Source organism: Mugil cephalus, chromosome 15, assembly GCF_022458985.1.
Source record: "Mugil cephalus isolate CIBA_MC_2020 chromosome 15, CIBA_Mcephalus_1.1, whole genome shotgun sequence".
Lineage (NCBI taxonomy): Eukaryota > Metazoa > Chordata > Actinopteri > Mugiliformes > Mugilidae > Mugil > Mugil cephalus.
In genome coordinates, this window is record NC_061784.1 from 18,000,800 (window position 1) to 18,024,675 (window position 23,876).

Here is a 23,876-nt window from a genome sequence, read left to right on the forward strand (position 1 = left end):
TGTTCCTTGTTTCTGACTGAGGTCGTCTGTTCAGGCGTCTTTATTCTGATTGTCAGAGGACCATGTCTATGTAAACACAGCACATGTTTCCTACATGTTGACTTTGGAGGATCAAGAAGCATCATCAACAGGTTAATCAACACTAATCTTGGCATGTTGGTGCTCTCAATGCTACAAACCCTAACAATGTTTGGTACCAATGTTTACGACCAATGTTTGATACCAATGTTTGATACCAATGTTTGATACCAATGTTTGGGACCAATGTTTGGGACCAATGTTTGATACCAATGTTTGGGACCAATATTTGCTCATGTACCGGATTCTACTCCACGTGAACAAACATAATGAGAATGTTTCTAGGCGGATTAAATTCCAGACTCTGGGGGCAGCCAAACAAACTTCACTTCACTGATTCTGTTAAGGTTATCTCTACATGTTTTGCACAATGTCACAACCACTCAAGGAAGACCTTTTGCTAACTCAGTGGTAGCGAGCAGCAACCGGAGGGCAGGGAGGGAGTGATGTCCTGTACATAAGTAATGAATGACGCTTTCAAATATTGACCAGCGGCACAGTGCTGTGTGGCTTAGAGATGCCACCCTAGAATAGGTGAGTCAGGCTGGATGGATGGACTCAAGACAAAAGACAAGCCCTGTCTGGTAGCCGAGCTTGGCGTGTGCTGATAAATAAAGAATGAGCGGCTCCAGACGTGGCTTTGCCAGCTGCCCACAAAAGAATTAACAAGACCACAGCATGGGGAACTCTACACCACGCCTCCAATCTACCTGCCGATCTCAACCCACTCCTCGCTGCCATGGGCTTCATTGTGTTACCTTTATACCTCCCCGTATTTTCACTTCAGAAATTGTGTGACATATCGTCATTAAAAGAGACCTTTGGGAGGTCTTGACTATCATTGCTACATCGCGTTGACATGTTTTAGTCTCCTCAGACGTTAAGATTATTATCAATTGTCCAGAAGAACATGCAACAGACAATATGGCTCAACATATTTGTGTCTGGTAGTACATAGAGAGACAAAACAGACTTATTGAAGATGCTCAACAATCCACCTGATCTGAAGTACCATAAAAACACCCCATTTACTGCACTTTAACAACTACTCATGGCAATAACTCTATGATAATAATAATCATCTCAGCAATCTGCATAAATGTAATAAAACTAAAGCTGTAAACCACAACACACTATTCTGTGTGCCTCTAGGTCGCCTACAGCCACTGACAACAACAGTTGTATTTGTTGTTACTAGCATCTGTCCAGGGATTTATTTGAATTCCCCACTATACACATGGGCCTATGTACAAAGCAGATGCATTACAACAAAAGAGACGTGTTTATCTCTTGATGAGCAGGTTGTAATGGCAGCCAATGACAATAGGCCAGGCGTGCTTCTCGTCAGCTACATCCCAACTCCCTACCGAGGTATTCCCACGTCAGGGGGGACAGGTGTGACATCCCTCAGGTATTACTCCCACATGGAATTTCCCACGACACCTACAGGGCTTAGACTCACTAAACTCTCACACAAAAAAAACTACTAGAAACAAAAGCTGACATTGCTTTGTAAAGTCTCGCCTGAACACCAAAGACACCCATCAATGGCCAGTTAGTGTGTGTGTTTTGTAGCTGGGAAACCAGAAGAGCTTGGAAGCCATGGAGCAGAGCTGATCTCTCCTGAATAACTATGTTAAATCGGTCTATAAACTTATTCCCATTCCAGGTGCTCATGTGTCTGTGAAAACGTCCCTTCTTGCTTTTTATTGTTTGCTAATTTTAGTCACTTGCGATTCGATTTTCATGCCCGGGTGTCTGACCCATTTCTACTGACCTTGAAGTAGTGTTTCTTGATTCAGTCCCTGAATTTGAACAAAATGTCCACGTCTATGAAAAAATGTCAGTCTGTGAAGTACAGCAGTGAACTGTGGACAAAGGTCACACCACCTGTGACTGGAATTTATGAGACTGTGCGTTGCTCAACTGAGAGTGAAAAGCATCAGGTTCAAGCTTATTTGCCAACTTGCCACATCCTTATCGTCCATCTGCCCCTTTTTAACTTTCTCAGCGCAAATGTTGACTTGTCAGAAGGTGGAATTAAAACTGTCAACAATGACTTTGAGAAGCAACTGAGAATCCACAAATACTTAAAGTGGCACAAAATGTCCAGGTATCTTTTGTAAAAAAAAAAATTACCTGAATGACACTGTTACCAGGCGGACAAACCAACCTTGTTCTACCCTGGCAAGTCAAAGAGGCATAAAGCTGGTGAGTGAGGGAACAAAAGGAGGACCAAAGGGAGGGGAGTTTAGAGAAAAGAGTGGATGACTGCAGCTGGAGCTGAATAATGTAGGGTAATGTGATCTCATATAGCCACTGACTGCCACTGCAAACAAAGGACTGGGTTTCCACAGCACCTGGCCTGCTAACCTAGGATAGCACCAGGAAAGGAGAGTGTCTAGATGAGCTGAAAACTCCAAGGGACACGCTGTACAGTAAAAGGTTGACGGCAGTCTGGGGCAATAACCTGAATGACCCAATTCAAGTGTGTTTGATTAATTATGCATTTCCTAGAATAGAACAGAATAAAATAGAAAAGTTCTTGGTAAAACAAATATTCTTATATGACTACAATACAATATTATATATCCCATTGTAAGCAAGTGGCTTGTTTGCTGTCCAAAGTGCAAATAATCAAATCATGAGACTTTCCTTGGAAATGAGTTTGCAGTGAAACAGTGAACTCAGATTTAACAGTTCAGTAAGTTTCCAGTTTGGTGGTCATACCTGCGGTAAAAGCCTTTCCTCGCCTGCCTGCTTCCTCCCATATGCTGGCTTTAAAAACTCAACATTTTATTCCTAGATGCTTTCACGTGCTTCGCGTTCTTTGGCTCTAGCACTTCTTTTTATTCTCCTTTCCTGTATATTTGTATTGGACGGCTCCCATTTTGCAGCATTTAGAATTCAAGGCCGTTAGAGAAAATAATAAATAATCATTCACTGGCATCTGTTCAAAGAAACCCATCGATAATTACTAGCTTAGTGTTGAGTTTCTTTTCCTGACATTTACTCCCTTGGAGGCCTGGGCATTTGTTTTTGTTTTTTCTTTACTTTGTCCCGACCAAGTTGGACTGTATTTCCTTCAATGGACCACAGAGTAAATTGGTAAAGTGGTCCACTCTAGGGCATAAAATAGAACTTAGTGAGAGTTCAGTTTTCATGTGGTGGGGAATAAAACGCACACTGGCTCATCAGCGTAACCCTGCTTCTCATGTAACCAAGGACGTTAACAACTGAAAACTATACCACACACTGGATGGCTAGGTAAACGTCTGCTGTCCCAGAGAGGACTAGGGAAGGATAATATACTGTCAAAACACTTGTTAGTGACCTATGTGTTAGGTGTTTTCTCGAAAGCTTCGAGAGAGAAGTTCAAAACTTGCTCGCGTTCACACCTTTAAACACCAGGTCTCGCCTAAGAAACCGCTGTAGTTGCTGACGATCTTGATAACTCACACCAACATGAGCGTTAAAACATTTCTGCACTAAAATGTAAATTTATTCCAACCCTCAAGTGTCTTGCTTTTGTATTTTGAACACATATCATATATTACACAGGGTTTCTGACCCTGTTTGTCAACTCAACAACCTGGAGCTGAATTATTCTTTCAACTGCTTTGAGTTAATTTTCTACAGCTCGGCACTTAAATCCCTTCATATGATTTCACACTACAGCAGAAATGTTGTCCGGTCATGTTTGAGCCAATTTTAAACAAAGAAATGAGGAAATTCAAGTAGTTTTTAATCCACTTTTGATTACTGCTACGCGTATCTAACAGCAAATCCTCAAAAAGGGGCGGACATGATGACTTTAGTTGATGATTAACGGTCACACACTTAATTGCAATTAATGATTAATTGTCTTGAACAAACTAGTTTCTCAACTGTAAGTAAAGATCCTTGAGACAAACAAATTGTGGCACCAATTCTCTCTTCAGGTGCCAATGAATCATAGCAGAAAAACGAGACAACCATGTGACACCATTAAAAAAAAAAGTGTTAATGAAAACTCAAAGAGCTGTGAAAATGAAATGTAGAAATAGAGATGGAAATATGACAGCTGTGTTAGTTTCCTCATCATGGTTTTAAATAGATGAATGAAAACTACACTATCAGGGTGTGGTAACAGTGTCAGTGACTAACAGCGACTAAAAATGCAAAACCATTGCACGTGAAAGAAAACCTATTATACCCTCTACATTTTAGAGTGGACTTAAAAATATTAATGATCACTTTTAGGGCTTATAGGAGCTTGCTCCTGAATATATAGGTGACCTCCTTTCCTGACAGCCTGAAGGCAATCAGAGCCTGTATTGGAGGTTTGGTAGTACAATCCTAGAATGAGTTGTCTCTATGAGCTCCTCTTGACAGTGGAAAGTCCAAATTCATCGTCTTTTTTTAAGTATTTCACGTCGTATTATTTCAGCATTTAATTGTAATTTTTTACTCATCATGTCTTGTTTGCCAAGTCCATTACAATACTGGGCTTCTGTACGGACTGTTTATTGGGTTAAGACGTCCATTTGTAACGTAGCTTTAAAACCATAATTGTCTCTGTGGCATGCTCGGTCTTTTAATACGCTTCAAAACAGGAAGTAATGCACTGTGGATCACAGTTGACCCGATAATGATGCTTTCACCAGTAAGGGCAATTCACTTAGTAGACAGTGTAAGCTACAGGCAGCTACTCAAGTCCTGAGGTGCGATTTAATGTAACATAACAGTTCTGGGCGATAACAGATAACAGAAATTCAAATAAACTGGTTTTCCCTTCATTATAAGCTACATCAACGTTTACTTGTACACAGGTGGAAACCAGACTCAAAATTAGTTTATAGGTAATCTATACCAACATGTCTATTTATTGCTGCCACTTAAATAATCACTGGGAGATAATGCAGCTTAAAGCAATGATTGATTTGAAACCACTGCACAACATTAGAGTACAAGCTAATAATGCGTTACTGGCAGAGGCCTGTTCTGAAAGGACACATGACTTATTATTTATCGCAAGTGAGTGTCAGTTGCTCCCAAATTGATTTTCGTTCCATTGCGAAATAAATCAATAGCTGCCTCAAAGCTACAAAGAACAAAAAAATGATCATTAAACTATCTTGATTATGGTTTGAAAAGTGCAGGAAATAATAGGATGTATATATTTGGAGGTAATTCTCTCGGCTAATCAGTTGGAATTATCTCAAAAAACTACACATGGAGGTTTTAATGTGTATCCGGATCCAAGTCCATTACAACCTGCAGATAAAAACTGGAATCTGTGATAGTAATCATACTTTTTAATTATGGGCCTGGAAGACTGACAAACCCCCCCACCCCACCCAGCCCCATGTCTCCTCCTCACCAGTGTGATAGGCAGCAGGATGGTGAGCAGGGCGATGTGGTGCAGCACCAGCAGGAACTCTCTGCGGACGAACAAGCTTACGGTCCTCAGTGAATGGCGCTTGTAGTCCTCGTGTCCCTTGACGCAGAAGCGGTAGTAGTGACTGAGGTACATAGCGAAGAGGTCGTAAGCCATGTAGGGGACGCCGTACCAGATGACAAAGTGTGTGGCCAGCCAGTGCCTGAGAGGGAAGAAGGAAGAAAATCTGGGGTTAACATGGCACTCGTTACATCAAGGGTCCGTGTCCTTATTGGCATTCAGCGTTTGGTTGTAGACTCAAAAATGTAAAATTGATTAATAAGAGTCTGTTTGATTTGCAATTTGAAAAGCAAAGTAAATTTGCCTTACGTCCTATAATGGATGAAGAAGAAAACCAAAAGAGCACTAAATGAGAAATGTTATTGTGTCTAAATTTGTGTGTTTGACTTCTGCATCTGAAGAAGCACCAGGTTTTTCCACAAGAACCATATCTATATTTATACATCTATATCTATATACTGTATATACCAGTGGCGGGCCGTGTATTTTCCACTTAGGCCTTCAATGCCCTCCAGCTTTATACAACCTAAAGTGGCTGACAAATCCTTTTCTGAGGTTGACTTAACTTTCTTAACCATCGTCCCGCTTACAACAGATGCAGTTTGCTAGCTCTGGCTAGCTCTGGCTAGCGCACTTTCTGACTATTCAATGAAAGGGTCTGAATATGCTGATGACACCGTACGACTGCTAGCAGGCTCTTGGTTAAAGCAACAGTCTGACTGAGACTTATTTTATGCTGCAGGGCCTGTAGAACTGATTCTGAAGGCCTCCAGGCAGATTTCTTTGACCCTAGCAACAAATGAATGCTGAAATGTGATTGGATAAGAGTTTTTATATGAAAATACACATTTGAAAGCAGCACAACTAGGGGGAAAGCTATGAAAGGAAGCAGACAGACCTTTGGGAATTATTTAATAGGTATTCATGCAAAGTATGAACCTTAGTCCAGTTTGAGGAGTTTGTGTCTTGGATTTAAACATCCAACCAGAGAAGTAACTTCAAAATACCACAAAGGTTCTGACTTATTATCTCTAATCTTCACACATATATATATGTATTTTTTTTTTTTTAGTCTACTGGCCCTAATGTTTCGCAAAAATGCTTAATGTATGCATGATTTCCAACCTACAGCACATTTATGATCAACATTAACTATGGATCCACACACAAGTGTTTTTTAATCTGTAAAAATGTTATCGTGAGCCGTCTGTGTTACCAACTGTCAGCTCAGTTTCAGGATCACACAAGACTGAAGCAGACGCGTACAAGATAAAGTCTGGAAGTGGAAAATAAACAAAACATAACAAAAAAAAAAAAAAGAAAAACTAGTGGGCTATGACAGAAGTCTCTCTCCATACCTGGACTAAACCTCAGTCTTTTGGGGGGAACAGGCTACTTCTGAATATAGGCACAACATTAATTATTATTCTTTTTAATTAAACAAAGGAAATATTTTAATAAAAGGTCTTCTCTTATTATTTTTAACATTTCTTGCAATTACACATACACTCAGTTGGAAGCTCATTAGGTACGCTAGCGAAAACAAATTTACTCTAGTAGAACAGTCCTGCACTAAATCTTATTGTCGTATTACCGTATTAGCTTAAAGTAACAAGAGAGCCGTTGATTCAACGTTTGGTAGTGCTCCTGAATTGCACTGTGTTGTAATGACACACGTTTCCTAGACTAATCCAGTTTAATTTAATTAAAGCACCACAAACTACAACCTCCAAAAATGATCTTACAGTTGAACTACATTTCTGACTCTGTCTCAACATCAACTGAACATAAAGTCGTGAACGTCATAAATCATGAAGGGGGATTTGGGGCATTTGTTTCCTCTAGTGTACCTAAGGAACTGGCTATGAGTGTACTTCAGCAAAATAAAAGGACATCAGTTGTTTAAAAAAGTAGGTCTCAAAAATAATGTCAAAAAGTAACATGTAACCTTATTCTAAATACACTCCTACAGCCATCTTCATCATTTGTCTATTTTACGTAGGGTAAGCAGGCCATCCAGGCCCCGAGGTTAGCTGCACTACCACTGGAGTCAGAGCCATAAGATGCTACAACAAATGACCTTTAGGTTCATCTGAAGCAAACACACAGACTCACTCGTTTAACCTATATGTCTTGCCTCTCTTGCATGCGAATGCTTTCAGGCAGGCTTATGTAAGTACAGTATAATAAACAGCTTGGACGGCTGCAGCACTCTAATGAGCGCTGATTACGGTGATGGTTAATTAAGTGGACAGAACGCAGTAAAGCTGCAGGGGAGAGCTGAGCTACTGAACTCCGACCTTAGCTCTGAAAGTCAGTGGATTTAGATTAAGGGCAGCAAGGAACAACAAACAGATCAGGGAGGAACGGAGTCATTTCTGTCCTGTGTATACCTGCAAAAACACACGAGCTACAGCCTGCAGTTGAGTCTAGAGTAGCCGTTAAGCATCAAAATAACTGCTCATTTAGCAGGATAGCTTAGCATTAGCATAGTGTATTGTGTAGCCAACGCTATGCTCATTAGAGGTCACTGGTAAGATCTGGAAACACATTTTAAAGAACGACCATTCCATTTCCATTTATTTTCAGCCATTATATAACAGATTTATATATTTAGTTCATGTAAATCGTCATATTTGTAGAGTTTTTGCCGCCGTAAGACCTTTGCGAAGGTTGTTGTAACGCCTAAATGAAGTGACAGATTGTGACGCAGTATTAAGAGTATTCGTGGGTCTGACTCCGGAGCATGTGTCTGATAAGCTGCGGGCCGTGTGCACGTCACCGGGCAGCAAAACTGAGCAGCGCCGTAGAGGAATTAAGCTCTGTGGGTTAAGGGGAGGGGTGGCGGAGATTAGCAGGAACTGGAACCGGGGCTACCCTGGTCCAGCTGCTGACTCAGTGGGATTAATGAGCTAGCATTAGCCTAGCGCCACAGTTTCACGAGCTGAACGGGAGAAACGAAGAACCACGGTGGATGCTACGCTAACGCTAAGTCACTGCCAGCAGGCTGGTCGGGGAGGCCTTGAAGGAAGCCGTTGGTTGAATAACAGTAGTGGGTTCACTGCTGCTGTTGTGAGCGTTACCATTAGTAACCACTTTTTCCCACAGAGGGGTTTAATTATAGGACTAACCTGTCATTAATGACATTGCCCCAGCATGATGACACAATGATGACTCCTGCAGTGGTTGCCATGACAGCATGGATGGAGGACACCAGTCTGCAAATAAAAAACAAAAAAAAAAGGGGACACAAGAACATCTTTTAAACATTTATTTACAACATCACACATCTACAAGGCTGCAGAATCTAATAAGACACAGAATGAAGGTCCTTGGAAAGTAATGTTTGTTAGTCACACACTCCTGGACTTCACTGAAACCTGACAACGATCCGATCCAATCATTTCAATAAAAATGTCTGGAGATGATCAGGAGATTCCCAGTTCCCACCTACTTTGTGACGCCAAACACAGGCTGAATTTGAATAACAATCCATGGTCCCTTTTTGCCACATCACTGCTCGTCTCTGCCTTTGTGAATACCCCTTAAATCATCTTGATGTAATCGGGACTGGAGAATTCCCATGAATTTATGCATGTATTTTTAACATTTACCTAGATATTAAACCTCAAACACTGGTGTCACTTGGTGCAAAGCAAGAGTCAATATTAGAAAATGCTGGGTAATTAAAAAAAAAAAAAAAAAAAGGCTTAATCCAGAAACTAATTGATTTCATTGCTAATCTCAAAGAGAAACAAGTGACTGAAACAAAAATCACCATCATTTAAAACAGCTCCAGTCTTGTGTGATGTTAAATTCTGGGATATAACAATTCAGACATGACACAGATAGAATCGACTTGAATAACTTTCCAATATCAATTTAGAGATATTTTAGATATTTTGGGGAAAAAAAACAACAAATTTTGTCACTGGTTCCAGAGACTTGTGGTGTTTATGTAGATTGTAGAATAAATCTAATCCCCTTGGATTAGCCAAACTGAGGCTAGTATGAATGACACTAGTAAATCTAAGCAGTCCCATTCTGGATTAGGAATGTGCGATAACTTATTGCACAGCAGCTCGTTGCAGCTTGTTGATGATAGTTACACAAGGCTCCTCATCAATAATGTGGAACTTGTTAGGATATCACAAGGTGGATTTGGACTTGTCCCATATGCGAGGTTTGCAATGAAGAGATAATTGGATAGCAACACAACTAATTTATTTTCCTCCACCTGAAGTACAACCAGGAGCCGGAGTACAACGAGAGCCAGCAAATGCATCAGGAGAAAGCAGCCACATCCTCCGGGAAATTAAAAAAACTATAACTGGTAAGTATCATCTTAGAGACATTCTGTAGTGACAGACTGAATCAAAAACAAGTTTTTTATCATGTACTAGCATGGAGGAGGTGGAGCTTATGACCTATACTGCAGCCAGTCCCCAGGGGGAGCTCTACTTGTTTTGGCTTCACTTCTGAAGAGCCGTCATGGCATCTGTTTTTTTCATATTGAGGATTTTATGGGGTCGTCCAAACAAAAACGAAACAAAACAAAACTACTTTTTAAACCCAGCCCTATTACAAATAAATATCCAATATTTAATCAAATGCATTTTTTCTTTTAACAAACCAGCCATATCAACTGATTTGATGACCAGCATGTAAAATCAGAGGCTCCCTCTGAGCAGGACGACCCCCTGATAAATGTAGGTCAAGTCTTAAACAAGTGTCCTTTCAGGTGAGCCACTCAAGCAGTCAGACCTACAAGTCCAGTCCCACACCACGGGATTAGCAGCGCTTGGCCTCAACTTTCCTCGTCTATAAACAGACCTGTGACATAGGAGAACTTGGTACATCTCTATTTGAAGTGTGGCCGTGTAGTGCCACAGGGCCTACATATCACTCTAAGGCCTCACGCCTGTCTTAGCAGTGAACTCGACTTGTGAACCGATGAGACGTTATTTGACGAATAACAATCAGAGATCCTCTTTTTTTTTCCCCCCCCTGCTGGGTCAACAGTTATTTTTCTTCATCCCATTTAAACAGTATTATATCACCAATTTGCTCTAACTATGAATGACTGCTTTTGCTCCGACAAGCTCTCTCTCTCTCTCCCTGGCTGCTCTCCAACTTGGCAGCAGTGACAGTAAGCTGCTTTGAAATCAGAAAACATGTAATTTATTCCCCAGCACTCACTGCAGCCATAACAGAAAGGCACCCCTTTAACACGCCACTTTGTTCGGGAATGAATTTAACCCCTGGGTCTGGTTTTTACATCACCACCTACTACTTGTAATGAGCGGAGACAAACCCGGGATACCCCGAAAAACTGCAAGTTTGCAACAGTTTTAACGAGGGCACTCGTGTGTGGTCCACAAACACAAAATATCTTCTAATTTACACATTTGTGACTTGAAGTCTTCATTTAGGATTAATACTTGGTAGAGTCCCAATGGCAATACCAATCTGTTACTATTTGTTATTGACCAATCCAAGTCCTGATTCGATCTTAAATAAACTAAATTAACTTTTTTTATCCTACTATATCCAGCGCGCACCGTGCAACCGTAGTGAGTCCAATAACCAGGACTAAAGCTAATGTGGTGTGGAGAGGGCAGCTCCAACAGGCGGTGAAAACCAAGTTCTCTACTCCAGAAATGTTTGTCCACGTGACAAATATGTGTAGTCACGCGATTTCTTGGTTTCCTTTACTTTTCAGCAGCTTTGATGCTCGGAAACCAAGAGGAAGAAGATGTTTTCATGCGAAAGGGATGTGGTTTAGGTTCACGTTAGACCTAGAATAAATTATCACAAAACGTCAGGCTTGGCCGAAGGCCGATACCTATCAGATCAAGAAAACTAAAAAAAAAAAAAAAAAAATGCTTGGATCGGCCCGATAAGGATCTCCCGATATGGATTGGAACAGCCCTAATTAATACTGCATTAGGACAGCAGCGAAATAAAGACGATCGATAAAAAAAAAAAAAAAAAAAGGGATGGCAGAAACAGGCTGCTGTGGGGTTTGAATGTCACCACAGTTTCTGGCAAGCTTGACCAAATGCAGAACAGATACTGTACATTCCTCAACGCCTTTCAGTTTAACATTGAAGGTTTTAGTTTCTCGCCACGGAATTATTCTGTTCCCCAGCCCAAGTCCTCAGTGGATGATTTCCAAAGGATTTTTTTGTGACCCTGAACTTTTCCTCTTCCGTAGTCCAGGATTTGTCATTAACCAACAATGGTCCTTGACAAAACTATTACCCAATCTTTTGTGTGACCTCTTAAGCTTTGGACACAAATTTTCCTCGAGTTTGCCTACTTGCTCAACAGCGCACACATGACATCTTGATATTTACTTGGTACATTCACGAAGAAACAAAGGGAGCATTTGTGTGATTTTCCGAGTTGAACCTGCTGCCACCTAACACCAATCTCTACGGAGAATGCGGCCGGTGACACCGCAGCCGAAAAGGCCGTGAAAGCCATGTGACCAGCAAGTACAAAACCACAGGCTTTACAAAATCAACCCCCCCCCCCACACCCCCTTCAACACACACACACATTTTCACCCCCATGCTTTTGCTGCCTTTTAGGGCTGCATTCTCCGTCACAAGACCCAGATTTTACACAACCCGTTCATTGTGTGTCCGCCAGTAACACTCACTCTTTCTGCTGATGAAAGGTTGAGTTTGATGGGGTGAGGAGCGTGCGGCTGGAGGGGGGGGGGGGGGGGGGATGCCTTCGCTGCCTTGTTCGGCAATGTTGTCTTTTCTTTCCTGCTGTGTCAGGCCAGTGAGCAACCACTGCTTCCTTTTCACTACAACACAAGTCTTCCTACTGACTGCGTCGTTATGCGCGGACTACTTGCTCTTTCATGATCTGTCACACACAGAAGCGTCCCGACAGTCAGGAGTGGTTCTGTTTTTTTTTTAGTTTTTTTTTGTTGTTGTTGTTTGTTTTTGCTCCTCCGGTAAATGGGTACGCAATCTGTGGGTCCACTGGCTGCTGCAGCAGAGCGAAAGAAAAAGTGACAGCGGAGGCAAAAAAAAGCAAACGGGGTAAAGTGCATTTCACGGCAAGAAAGATCTCCCTCTCTCTTCCTACAGCATCACAGTCCCACAATCGATTGAATGGATGCAACAAAACCACTGACTGCTTCGTTTCTCAGCTCTTTCGGTAGGAGTCACAGCAGCTAGCGGTGCGTCTACCAGGAAAATAATCTTTATACTTCTGCATGATAGGCAAATTTTGTGGATGAATAATCCAAGTCGATAGATTAACGGTGGTTTATTTCCCCTTTATGGCCATAAAAGCACTTTTAGAGTACTACAGGATCTAAACGCTACTCACGTAGCCAACGCTGGTGCGAGTCAATGACACTTGTACGCTCGTCAGTCTGGCTCGTTGTGTAACAACGCCAACCGAACACTAGTCGAGTCCTTATTGGCGGTCGAGTTAATTTTTGTCTCAACTTCCTGGTTCATTTTCAACAATGGCGACTTCAACTTTAGCCGAAATTTCGACAAACACGAATCGTACAAATGTTTGCATCTCCGAACCTTCTCAGTTAACCTTTCCGATGTGACGAGCTCCATCTTCACTCATCCAAAACAATAGTTTAAAAATTGCAGAGATGGAAAAGCAGTTGGAAATACTAAAGCAGAAACACACAACAATCAAGTGGACCAATCAAAGCCCTCGTGTTGTGCGTTGCCATAGCCAGTAGTTACATTTCTGAGGAGGTGCACGTCAGTTACGGCAGTCTGTCGCCATAGCCTGTTCGTCACAAGTATGAACGTCCTACTACTGCTGAGCTAGCTTTGCACTCTTCACCTTTGTTGGGATATAGGGATGTCCCGATAGGTATCAGGACAGAGGCAGGCATTCTTTCAAAAGACCGGATAGGTAAATTCTGCATCTTTTATAGTTGTAGGCCTGCAAGAAACCAAAACCACGTCCCAGACATGACAAGATTTGCTGTTCTTCTTCGGTTTATATCAGAATATAAACACAAAAATGAGTCGCCAATTTGGGAACTGCATGACAGAGTTCCATCTGGGATCCACGCAAGTCTTTTGGCTCCCTAAGACAGTTTGTTCAGGTTAACGTTATGGTTTTCAGAGAGCCGCTGGAAACTTGGGCTGGCCGCGACTTTTCATTGCCTTGCATCTGCATGATGGAAGCTGAGAGTGCAGAGTTAGCATGATGTATAAACCAACAATAGCCACATTAATGGGAAACACAACAGGGTGACATAATCCAGATTTATCCTTTAAGGCTTAAGATTGTGTCGTGATTGGATTGCACTATATTGTCACGCATTCCTAACACAGAAGCCATGTAGATTTAAGTCCATTTAAGTTGGTGGACGGTGGGTTATACTCAAAATTATAATCCTCAGTCATGTGTTGTTCTTTAAAGCAGGCTACAGTATGCTAGGTCATGTACTAGTGCCTTAATGATTAGTGTGTTGAAACAACAGCATGCTACCATTAGCATACAAACATTAACAGTGAAGCCTAAGTGCACTTGAGTTTATCAAAGGGCATCTTAGGTTGATGAAAGATACCCAGATACCCAGATGATCAGAGCAATAACAACTACGTGATTGATTTGTCTGATAATACCAGACTATCCTTGTTGTTTTCGAGTATGGTGGCGAGATAAAAGCACAGTGAAGACGAGACGTTTTAGGAAGTTGCAATTGTTTCCATGGACCAAATGATTGATCAAAAAAAGAACATTATGTAAGGTTGTTCCTCTAATACCACCCTCACAACCCTTTTTCCTGCCCTACTAGTGAGAAGAATGACAAAGTTGTCTCCTATTTTTCCCCTCTTTTCACAACCAAATTTTCCAAGGCTTTATACGCGTGACTAGAATGATACAAAAATAACTCTCCTCTCAAATTAAAAGGGGTAGTTCACTAGTTTTACACATCTCAAACAGTTTACGCATCATAATATCCACTCTGTGAAACAATGTTCAGTGGAGGAAAACTGGGTGGACCGTTGTTACGGTTTATCTGTGTTATGTACAAAGGTAAAATTAGTACACAACAAAAAAAAAAAAAGTCCTGTAGTCCAATTTGTCCAATCTCAGAGCTTTATGGATTCTTTAGCAGAGTGCACACTGTGTGGCATATTTTGGCTTCTTCAAATGTCTTAAACCTAGAGGCCATTCAGTACTAATGTAATTATAACACTCTCCTTCTATGGTATCGTGTTTGGTAGAGCTGTAGTTCACATCTTTGAGAAATTATTCACCTGCATCAGTTGCTACTGACTCATTGTTGTGGAATTATGAGAGGCTGCTGGATTTTTGCAAGGTTGCAAGATCACAAGATAATCAACGTAACCGTGGTGTCTTATGTCTCTTACAATAATTGGTTTGTGCCTTTTATGTAAAAATTTACCTTTACCAAGACAACAAGAGTCATCTACCGACATGCTAACTACAGAGCTAGCTGCACCAACTAGCTTTCGAAGCACTTCAGATAGCAGACTGTTGTATTTAGCTTGAGATCAGATCACATAATGGTTAGTAATCATTCTCAGCCATTCTAGAACTTTCCATAGAACTATAAATTAAAAAATAAATGGTACAAGGAAACATCTACGCCAAACATTAGGCCTTTAAGCCCAAATGTTTACTTAGGAGAATATAATTACAGGTGGAAATTCCAAAACCTACCTGAGGGCTGAGCTTCAACCCTTCTACAGGCTAAAGGGAAAGATAGGCTTTCATAACATGTCTCCCAAACAAACATTAGATATTTTTACTTGTGACCAAACAATAAGAATCACCCTCACTGACGCCAAGATATTATTAACTAATCAACAATATCAGAAAGTATGGACGTCCCGAACAATATCGGGGCTGATCTGGCATTCAGGCTTCTATTTTGTAGCTATCTGTCGTACGTCTTCTTCCTCGTCTCGTTTTAATGGTAGTTGATGGTCGTCCAAGCCGCCAAAAAAATTAAAAAACCAAAAGTCATGTGGTGGCATGTCTGCCATGTAGACTTTACTTTCGAAAATGCAATTATGCAATGCGGATGTTTGGTGAGGTGGCAGTAGGAGATCATTATTCAATACCACCGACTTTATTCAACACCTCACTGGTGAAATAAGAAGAGAAAGCTTTCATAGAGATGGTGTTGAGGCGAAAAATATTCCAGCGAGGGTTACAGAGTTCTTGGCGTTGGATGACAAGAACATTTCTGGAGAAGACAACACAGGTTTCCTGGAGCCAAGGTACGAGCCACCCTTTATACGATTACTTTGACTCGATTTACTGGACGTGATACAGTTGCATGTGTTCTAGAACAATACAAGGAAGCCAATAAAACCTTTATGAACCTCCATGGGAAGACATTTTGTTTATTTAAGATTGCACCGGTCAATACTAAATGTTAAAATATTGGTATGGGCAAAATAAAACCCGATCGGGACCTCCCTTTTAGAAATTGAAGCGTCCTATTTGATACAGAAACCCACTCTTCAATTAATTTGCAAACCACTTACACCAAATTCAAAGAAACAAGCTCTGATCCAAGTTCGACCAGAGCCCCGGTAGATCCCCAAATGCTGGGTTTCCCCGTTCGGACAACGAGCATCGTGACATCTCCAGGGGCACGGACGCTTGTGAGAGGAGCATTTTTTTCCCTCAGCTGAGCATTAGCAAATTGGCGTTATTCAGGAGTGGGGGTCCGGTTTTCCCGGTGCACAGCTAGCTCAGCAGCCGGCCTTGATCGGAGGAGGATTAGCCAGAGTGACAGCCTACAAATGAGCACTGAACTGAGCTGTGCACATGTGAGCAAGTCACACTGGACTCCTCCAACCCCCCACCCAGAACACACTACAGTAATTATTACTTCCTGCCTACATGATACCCATGAGGTGCATTTTTTTTTTTTTTTTTGTGGCAAAAATTGCTGATGTAAAGATTTTTTGTGTATAACAACACATATATCATGCTATGAAAAATATGACTTCCTGTGTGCACCAGCTTGCAGTGTAAGACCCTGACTATGTCCTGGATGTGGACCATCATGACGGTCCCAACTTTTAAATGCTTAACGTTACATAGATTACATTATATTCCTCACACCGATGCACATACATGCACACACAACATGCACTAATTTTTTTTTTTTTTTTTTTTTACAATAGGATTATCAAGACTCGGTGTGCTCCCAGGCTTTTTTTTTTTTCCTGCAGGGACACCATTTGTTTTATGCAGGGATGATATTTGCAAATCATCCCTGCGAATATCCCTCGGGGGGGTTGTTGTGCAATAAGAAAAAAAAAAAAAGAAAAAGAAAAAACGCACACAGTAAAAACACACAATATACGCATGCAGCTAATTCGGTGTTACGTAGCCGGTTACTGTGGATTAAACCTGGGATGAATGAGGATGTTACTAGCAGCTACAGCAGCTACGAAGCTAACAGTAGCACGTCGTCGGGCTGCGTGCTGGTGTAAAGTGAAGTGATGGGCTCTGAGCTGGTTTACCTCTCGCTGACCAGCACCACGTCGGCATCGCTCCAGTGTCTGAACACGCACGGCAGGATCCTCTTGAAGGCGAAGAAGAGACCGGGGAAAACTACGGCGCCACAAGCTAAAACTTGCAACATCCTGCTCCTATTTTCTTTTCCTCTAAACCCGCCTGGAGACCTGACTCTCTCTCTCTCGTCCTCTGTCTTCCTTTCTCTCTGTCCCCGTCTCTCCGTTAGATTCGGCTTAAAGGCGGCGGTGAGGCATTTTTCGTGCGGCCGGGCTGCTCGGTGCTATTCACCGGGAACGATCCACCATCAACGCACACACTAACACTAACTCACTCTGTGTATATGTGTGCGTGTGTGTATGTGTGTGTGTGTGTGTGTGTGTGGACCGACCGACCGACCAATGCTCAGCAGCAGCACCACTGTCGAGCTAAAAGACAAAGAGACACACGGAACTTCCGGCGGGGACTTTCACAATAAGATAACACTATATTACTCGTGCTCTTACTTTGAAGGCCGGCGTTTTTCACTGTCTGTGTAATATTGCGACTTCTAGGGAAAGGGAAATAAAATGCAAATGTAAATTTAAATAAAAATAATATCTATCTATCTATCTATCTATCTATCTATCTATCTATCTATCTATCTATCTATCTATCTATAGAGAGAGAGCTCAGAAAAACAAGAACAAGAAAACGACAAGTAGGTGTAAAATACTTAAAATATATATAAAAAATAGTATTAAAAACTATATGTATATATATATGTATATATATATACACACAAATATACTATTTGACCCCATTTCTCTGTACATGTGTTTTTTTTGTTTGTTCTGAGCTCCCCTTCAGTGAAAAATAGCTTCCTTTTCTTACCTTATTCTATTTTGTATCTGACTTCAACTTTGTTCCACTGTGTGTGTGTATATATATACATATATATGTATATACAGAGAGAGAGAGTAAAAAAATAATAATTTCAATTTTAGAGATAGATTTTATTTCACTTACTTTAGAAGTCACAATACCACAAAACTCCCTTCACGACTTCCAATAAAATCCCGCATTGAATACAAGATCATCCCACGCTTTTAGAAAACTCTCTCCGCTGACCTTCAAAACTCTGTGACACATTTCAAATCCAGACTCAAAACACATGATCTGCTTTTACACTGTTGTATTGTATGCTTTATTATTATGATGTTTTATGTAATGTTGTTTTATGTAAGGTGGCATTGAGTGTTCCCACAGATTATTATTATTATTATTATTATTATTGTCATCATAGTACTGCATTCAAATTTAAATTTAAATTCCGTTTTTGGCCACTTGGGAGCAGTGCAGCACTCCTATCCACAAACAGAGCAATAAGGCTTTATTAATTACAATGAGGAAATCTAGGTTTTTATAGTGGGAGGTCGGGGCTAAAAATCAAGTTAGACAAGAGAAGGAACCTGTATAAGAGTAAATATATTAAAGGTACGTTGAGATATTTATAGTCTCCATCGTGCTTTAATAAGACTTAGACTTTATTGATCCAAGGGAAATTGCTTGGTCACAGTAGCTCATAAAAAAAAAGTAAAGCGTAGAAATAGGTGTAAGTACTTAAAATATATGTAAAATGTATGAGAATAATCTTACAAAAACCCATAATTAAGAGGTAAAATGGCAAATAGAAATAGAAGTAAATATACACTATAGGAAGGATAAATGATAAGGTGCAATAATATGATTGGAAAAGCACTGATGCAAATAAGATGGAGTTATCTCATACAGAAAAGCCGCTAAAATACAAAGCTGCTAAACGACTGAATATCACAAATAATGTCAAACTTTACTCTTGAGAAATTCCTCTTGAAACACAAGAATTGGACCGAAAATGACCTCTGGAAGGATTCCTTCTTACGCAGTAGCTGCAGCAGTAGCAGTGTCTGGCTGGAGGAAGCTACCTAAGGTCCCAGCAGTGTAGTACAAGGGGTTAGCAGGTTTGTTCAGGTTTGATCAACAGGAATAGGGGGGTGTTACCGTCCCCTGTGGAGCACCTGATTACCTCATGACCTCTTCTGACTAATGTGTGCAGTTTGAGCCTTGTGCAATATCCACTCTCCGTTTAGCAGAAGAAAGAAAAAAAAAAAAGCGGTGTCTTTAGCTACTAAATGCTTCTCTGTGTTCCTAAGCTCATCAGTAAAACGACGAGTGCAGAGCTTGTTTGCTCTCAATAGCCGCCTTCTGCCACTGGAGTGTGTAAAACTGAACATGCTCTGAAAAACGAAAAGCAGTGAATTAAATGGAGGCAAAAAAAAAGCCAAAACCAAATGCCTTCCGCAGCTGAATTAAAGCCTCTGGCACCGTGTCTCCATCAGTTGTCAATGTTTTGCTGAGGCTATCAGTCTCAGGTGCTGCTATCAGCTGTCAAGTAAACGCTCCCTTTAAGGCCCGTTGACCTGACTTCACTTGCTTTGTCGGGTTGTGTCTGATAGCTGTGTGCAGGTTCTTTCTCTCTCTCTTTTGTATATTTCTAAATAGAATTGGTGCAATTGGTTTTAAAGTTTTGCAAAATTAAATATATTCTTCGTATTATTATTATTATTATTATTATTATTATTAAGATTCACCAAATTCTAGTGTTAAACATTTATGCTGCAGCTGTTGACAGGAGGTCTGGGTTACACATACACCACCATGGACACTGCACCACAAAGTCATTTTCTGCTTCACTGAGAGCAGAAAATTACTATAGTTTTCTTATTTGTTTTTAATTTATAGTCTTTGTTTCATGGTAATGAGGCATTTTAGAAAAAGTGGTGCATACATATATATATATATCGCTGTGTCATTTTTGTTTTGAAATGTGTTAGTTGCAGTAGAACACCCACAACAGAAGTGTAAATATGTCCTCAATATAAAATCTAGATGGATAGATAGATCTCTTTTCCACTGTATTCTATTCTATTGCTATCTCTATTCCATAGCTAACTCTATTCTATTCTATAGATTATCTTCATTCTACTCTATTCTATTCTATAGATATCACTATTCTATTCTACGCTATATATATCTTCATTCTACTCTGTTCTATTCTATCGATTCTATAGATATCTTTATTGAACTCTATTATGTCTATTATTCTATTCTATTCTATAGATATCTCTATTCTACTCTATTCTAGCTGCCATAGCTGCTATTCCTCACCATTACCATGAAGTCAAAGGAGGACCTGGACACCTGATGATTTCTCCTCGTCTCAACCACCTCCAGGTCAAGAGCTCGATGCTTCGGCTCAGACTGGTGGGTGGGCTTTAGGTTTTTAAATCTGTGGGTGACGCCCACCTACAAAATCCCATGACTACGTTTATCTGGTTAACAACCAGACACTCATCTGTAATTGGAGGAATTTGTCTTGATAATTTTTTCCACTGATAAATGAAACACTAATAAACCATTAGTGGTCAGGAACATTTACACTCAGGTTGTAAACATGTGTGACACCACCCAATATGTAAACAGTGCATATCCTCACATCACTTTTCAGAGTAAGCGCCGCTGGTTAAGGCGACTTTATAAGTATATCTATGGGACTTGAAGGGGCCCATTTACATTTTTTCTTGAGAAAAGTCTCTTTATCATTCATAAATCTTAGCTCTTTTGTATCTCAAGTCTGACATTAACAACGCTCTACATGACAACAGTGGAATTTTCCACGGCCCCCACTGATAAGAAGCAATTAATAACCTGATAAGAGCCAACATCCACAGATCAGTGGAATTTACTTCCCTCTGTCTAATTATTGCCATTGTAATCATCAGGAAAGTGGCATTAACATCATATTCTCAGGAGTGAAATATGAAAATAAGGACAGAGACACTACCACGTGTTAATACAGTTTCAGGGTGTGTTGATGCCGGATCAATATTTCACTGATATTTTTTAAAAAGGTCTGGTTATTAGTGATGTGCGGATCAATAATGAAATATCAATACCTCCGATACCAGATCCTTATGCTCAGAATATCAATACTTTTGATACTTCAGTCGTTCGAGGTAATGTATATCATTGACAGGAACACTGTGGCAAGTTACTTAACTACTGAGTTGTGGCAACATAACAAATCTTGTGAAACAACTAAGGTTAAACTACAACACAAAATATGAGGCATTTATGATGAGGAAGAAGGAAGAGGAGTGTCAGAATTAAGATGCAAGTTTTCCCTTTTGTATAGGTTCTTAATAGTTAAACACTTTATTTGAATGGTCTTATTATTTTATTCAGTCTTTTTACACTGTTTGAAACCATATAGTAAATGAGGCCACTACCTCAATATACTTCAGAGTTTAAAATAAATTAATAAATTACACTGATGTCTATCTATTCTATATGAAGCCATGATTTAAAACACACGACACCAGCCTGAATTTTACTCAGTATCGGATCGGAAAGGAAAACTGGTTATTATCTTATAACATTGCCTTTAGTGAAACAAATATGTTTCTTTTGATCTTGGAGTGAATGAGTTCTTCAGCTGCCACTTCATTATCCAACACTATAACATTACATAACAAAGGATTACCTCTTGGTTTTACACCCGATATGAGTTAAGTTTTGCTTTGCGTAATGTAATATTTCATCCATTTATCAACCCATTGTAACAGTAAACTGACTTTACCAGTTTTACAATAAGGTGTGGGAAATGCTAGTAATAAACCACCACTCCTTCTAGGTGTGAGCTCCACTTCAGGCGTTATCTTGGGTCATCATCCATAAACTTTGTCTATAAAAATACTACTAAATTAACTGATTCACTAAAGGAAATATTTTCTGAATGGAGCCATTTCAGAGACCCTGAAGTGTTACTTATATTCTTGTAAAAGACCAACTGCTGAACAAACAGTTTAAACAAATCAAACTAATTTTGTGTGATTGCACCTACATGTAATGGAACAATGGAAGAACCATTAAATCAGAATGACAAGTCTATAAAAATCCAAAGTGATCTAAGTTGTCGCAAACTCTATTTTTCCTCTTAGATTAAACTTATTATACAAGGTGTCACGTAAGCATTTATGGAACCAAAAAAAAACAGTAGAATAGCACAAATATTATGAAAAACGTGGTTGGCGAGTCAGAAAAAATAAAAAATAAATCATATATCACTATCAATCAAAAACTGCCGCGGAAATCATGCATTGTCGGCTTTTTCCATTTTAAAGTTAAAGTTTATGAAATTACCGATGTCTTCACAGTTTTAATCAAGATGATGACACATGAAAAAACAACAATAATCCTATTAATATATGTTCAGGTACCGAAACTCCTTATAACATTGGCCACTAGGGGGCTTTGTTATTTGATTGTGAACATTTTTTGCAAGTTATAGTGAAGTAACTAGAGTTTTTCAATACGTATAATTGAATAAAAAGAGCCCTGTGAGTAAATATTCCTAGTCACATTCTAACTGTGCCTTCTGATGTCAAAGTCCTACACTTTACACACCCAACCTCTACTACTGATTCATCCCTGGTCCTAAAAATAACATCTCGTTTATGGAGGTGAAGCCTAGGCAACAGCCATGTTTCCCTCAAAATGTCCCTGGCAAAACAAACTTAGTTTACAAATGTAATTTCTGAAATCTGGAGTTTATTTCAGATTTTTTTCTTGGCTTCGCTGCTGCCTTTGATCGTGGTTATGGAATCTGAGAGACTGAGATCAGGTTCAAGACAAAAGTGTTTGTGTTCATTGATAACTTGATAACTTTAATGGCCCAGTAACTTTTATTTTATTTTTTCTGAGGGCGTTTTATTGTAGTCGTCGACTTTATTAAAGATACTACTACAACAACTTATCAGTTGTGACCTGAAGTCACATAAATGATACACAATTCTTCCTCAGATTATCTGTCAACTATAAAACTATAAACAGGCTTATAAACACTCCTGAAAAAAAAACTGAATAACTACCTGCTCTGTTTTATGATTCATGATTTTACATCAAAAAAGATTTGCATATCAAAAGGATTCTTGTAAAAGTTAACCATTCAGAGATATGACTGTGAAATCTTTTCATTTCAATATTTCATTTCAATATAAGGAGTTAAATATACTACAAAAACATGTGGCTAGTTTTTTTAAGCTACATTAAGCAGCATTAGCGTAGCACATCTGAATCTTGTTTCAATGTTATACTTAGTTTGAGTGTGCAAAATAAAAATGAAATTAATGATTAAAGTTTATTTTTATATTTTTTTATGTCTCGTTTTTCTTTAATGTATGAATGAATCAAACAAAATATGTTAATAAATGAGTTTTGAATGTGCTGGTAGCTGATGGCTTTAAGACCATTCAGCTGAATGACGCAAGCAGCCGATCCAAATTCTATGCTACACCAAGCAAAGCTAAGGTAAGATAAGCTAAACTAAGCTAAGCTAGGCTAACAAGCTCGTCATACTAGCCTCTCATTAGGCTTACATTTATAGAAGTTATATTCTCTCACGTAAGACACAGTGAGAAATCTACCTTGAAAGGCCTTGAAATGACAAGCCTGTATATTCACACTTAACTTGCTAACCCAGTAAAAAAAAAAAAAAGTTCAGTTTGAGGCCCATGTTCCCTCAACACATACCAGTATAGAACTACAGAGTAAAATTACTACATGCACAAAATAGCTTTAATTGAAAAGAATTGAAAGGATTGAAAGAAAATGATGAAACACTTTCTGAGCTCTGGGGGGTTGTTTTTTGTTGCTGTTGTTGGTCACTGGGAAAAATTGGCAACTACATGATGTAAATGGCATGCTGCTGTGCTATGGTGACAGTTTGTTTTTTCAGCTACAATCTGCTAGACAGCTCACCGACCTG

At 39.8% G+C, this 23,876-nt stretch overlaps 1 protein-coding gene across 1 annotated transcript in view; it reads right to left on the bottom strand.

Annotated features, from left to right (window-relative positions):
- LOC125021006 (TLC domain-containing protein 3A-like) overlaps positions 1 to 17,471 on the bottom strand; it is a 29,535-nt gene extending 12,064 nt beyond the window's left edge. The window contains exons 1-3 of the mRNA XM_047606736.1: positions 17,038 to 17,471; positions 8,650 to 8,736; positions 5,441 to 5,660 (exon numbers count right to left, since the gene is read on the bottom strand). Of these exons, the coding sequence (XP_047462692.1) occupies positions 5,441 to 5,660; positions 8,650 to 8,736; positions 17,038 to 17,159 (429 nt within the window). The 5' untranslated portion in view covers positions 17,160 to 17,471. The remainder of the gene's footprint in view (positions 1 to 5,440; positions 5,661 to 8,649; positions 8,737 to 17,037) is intronic.
- Between the last annotated feature and the right edge of the window lie 6,405 nt (positions 17,472 to 23,876).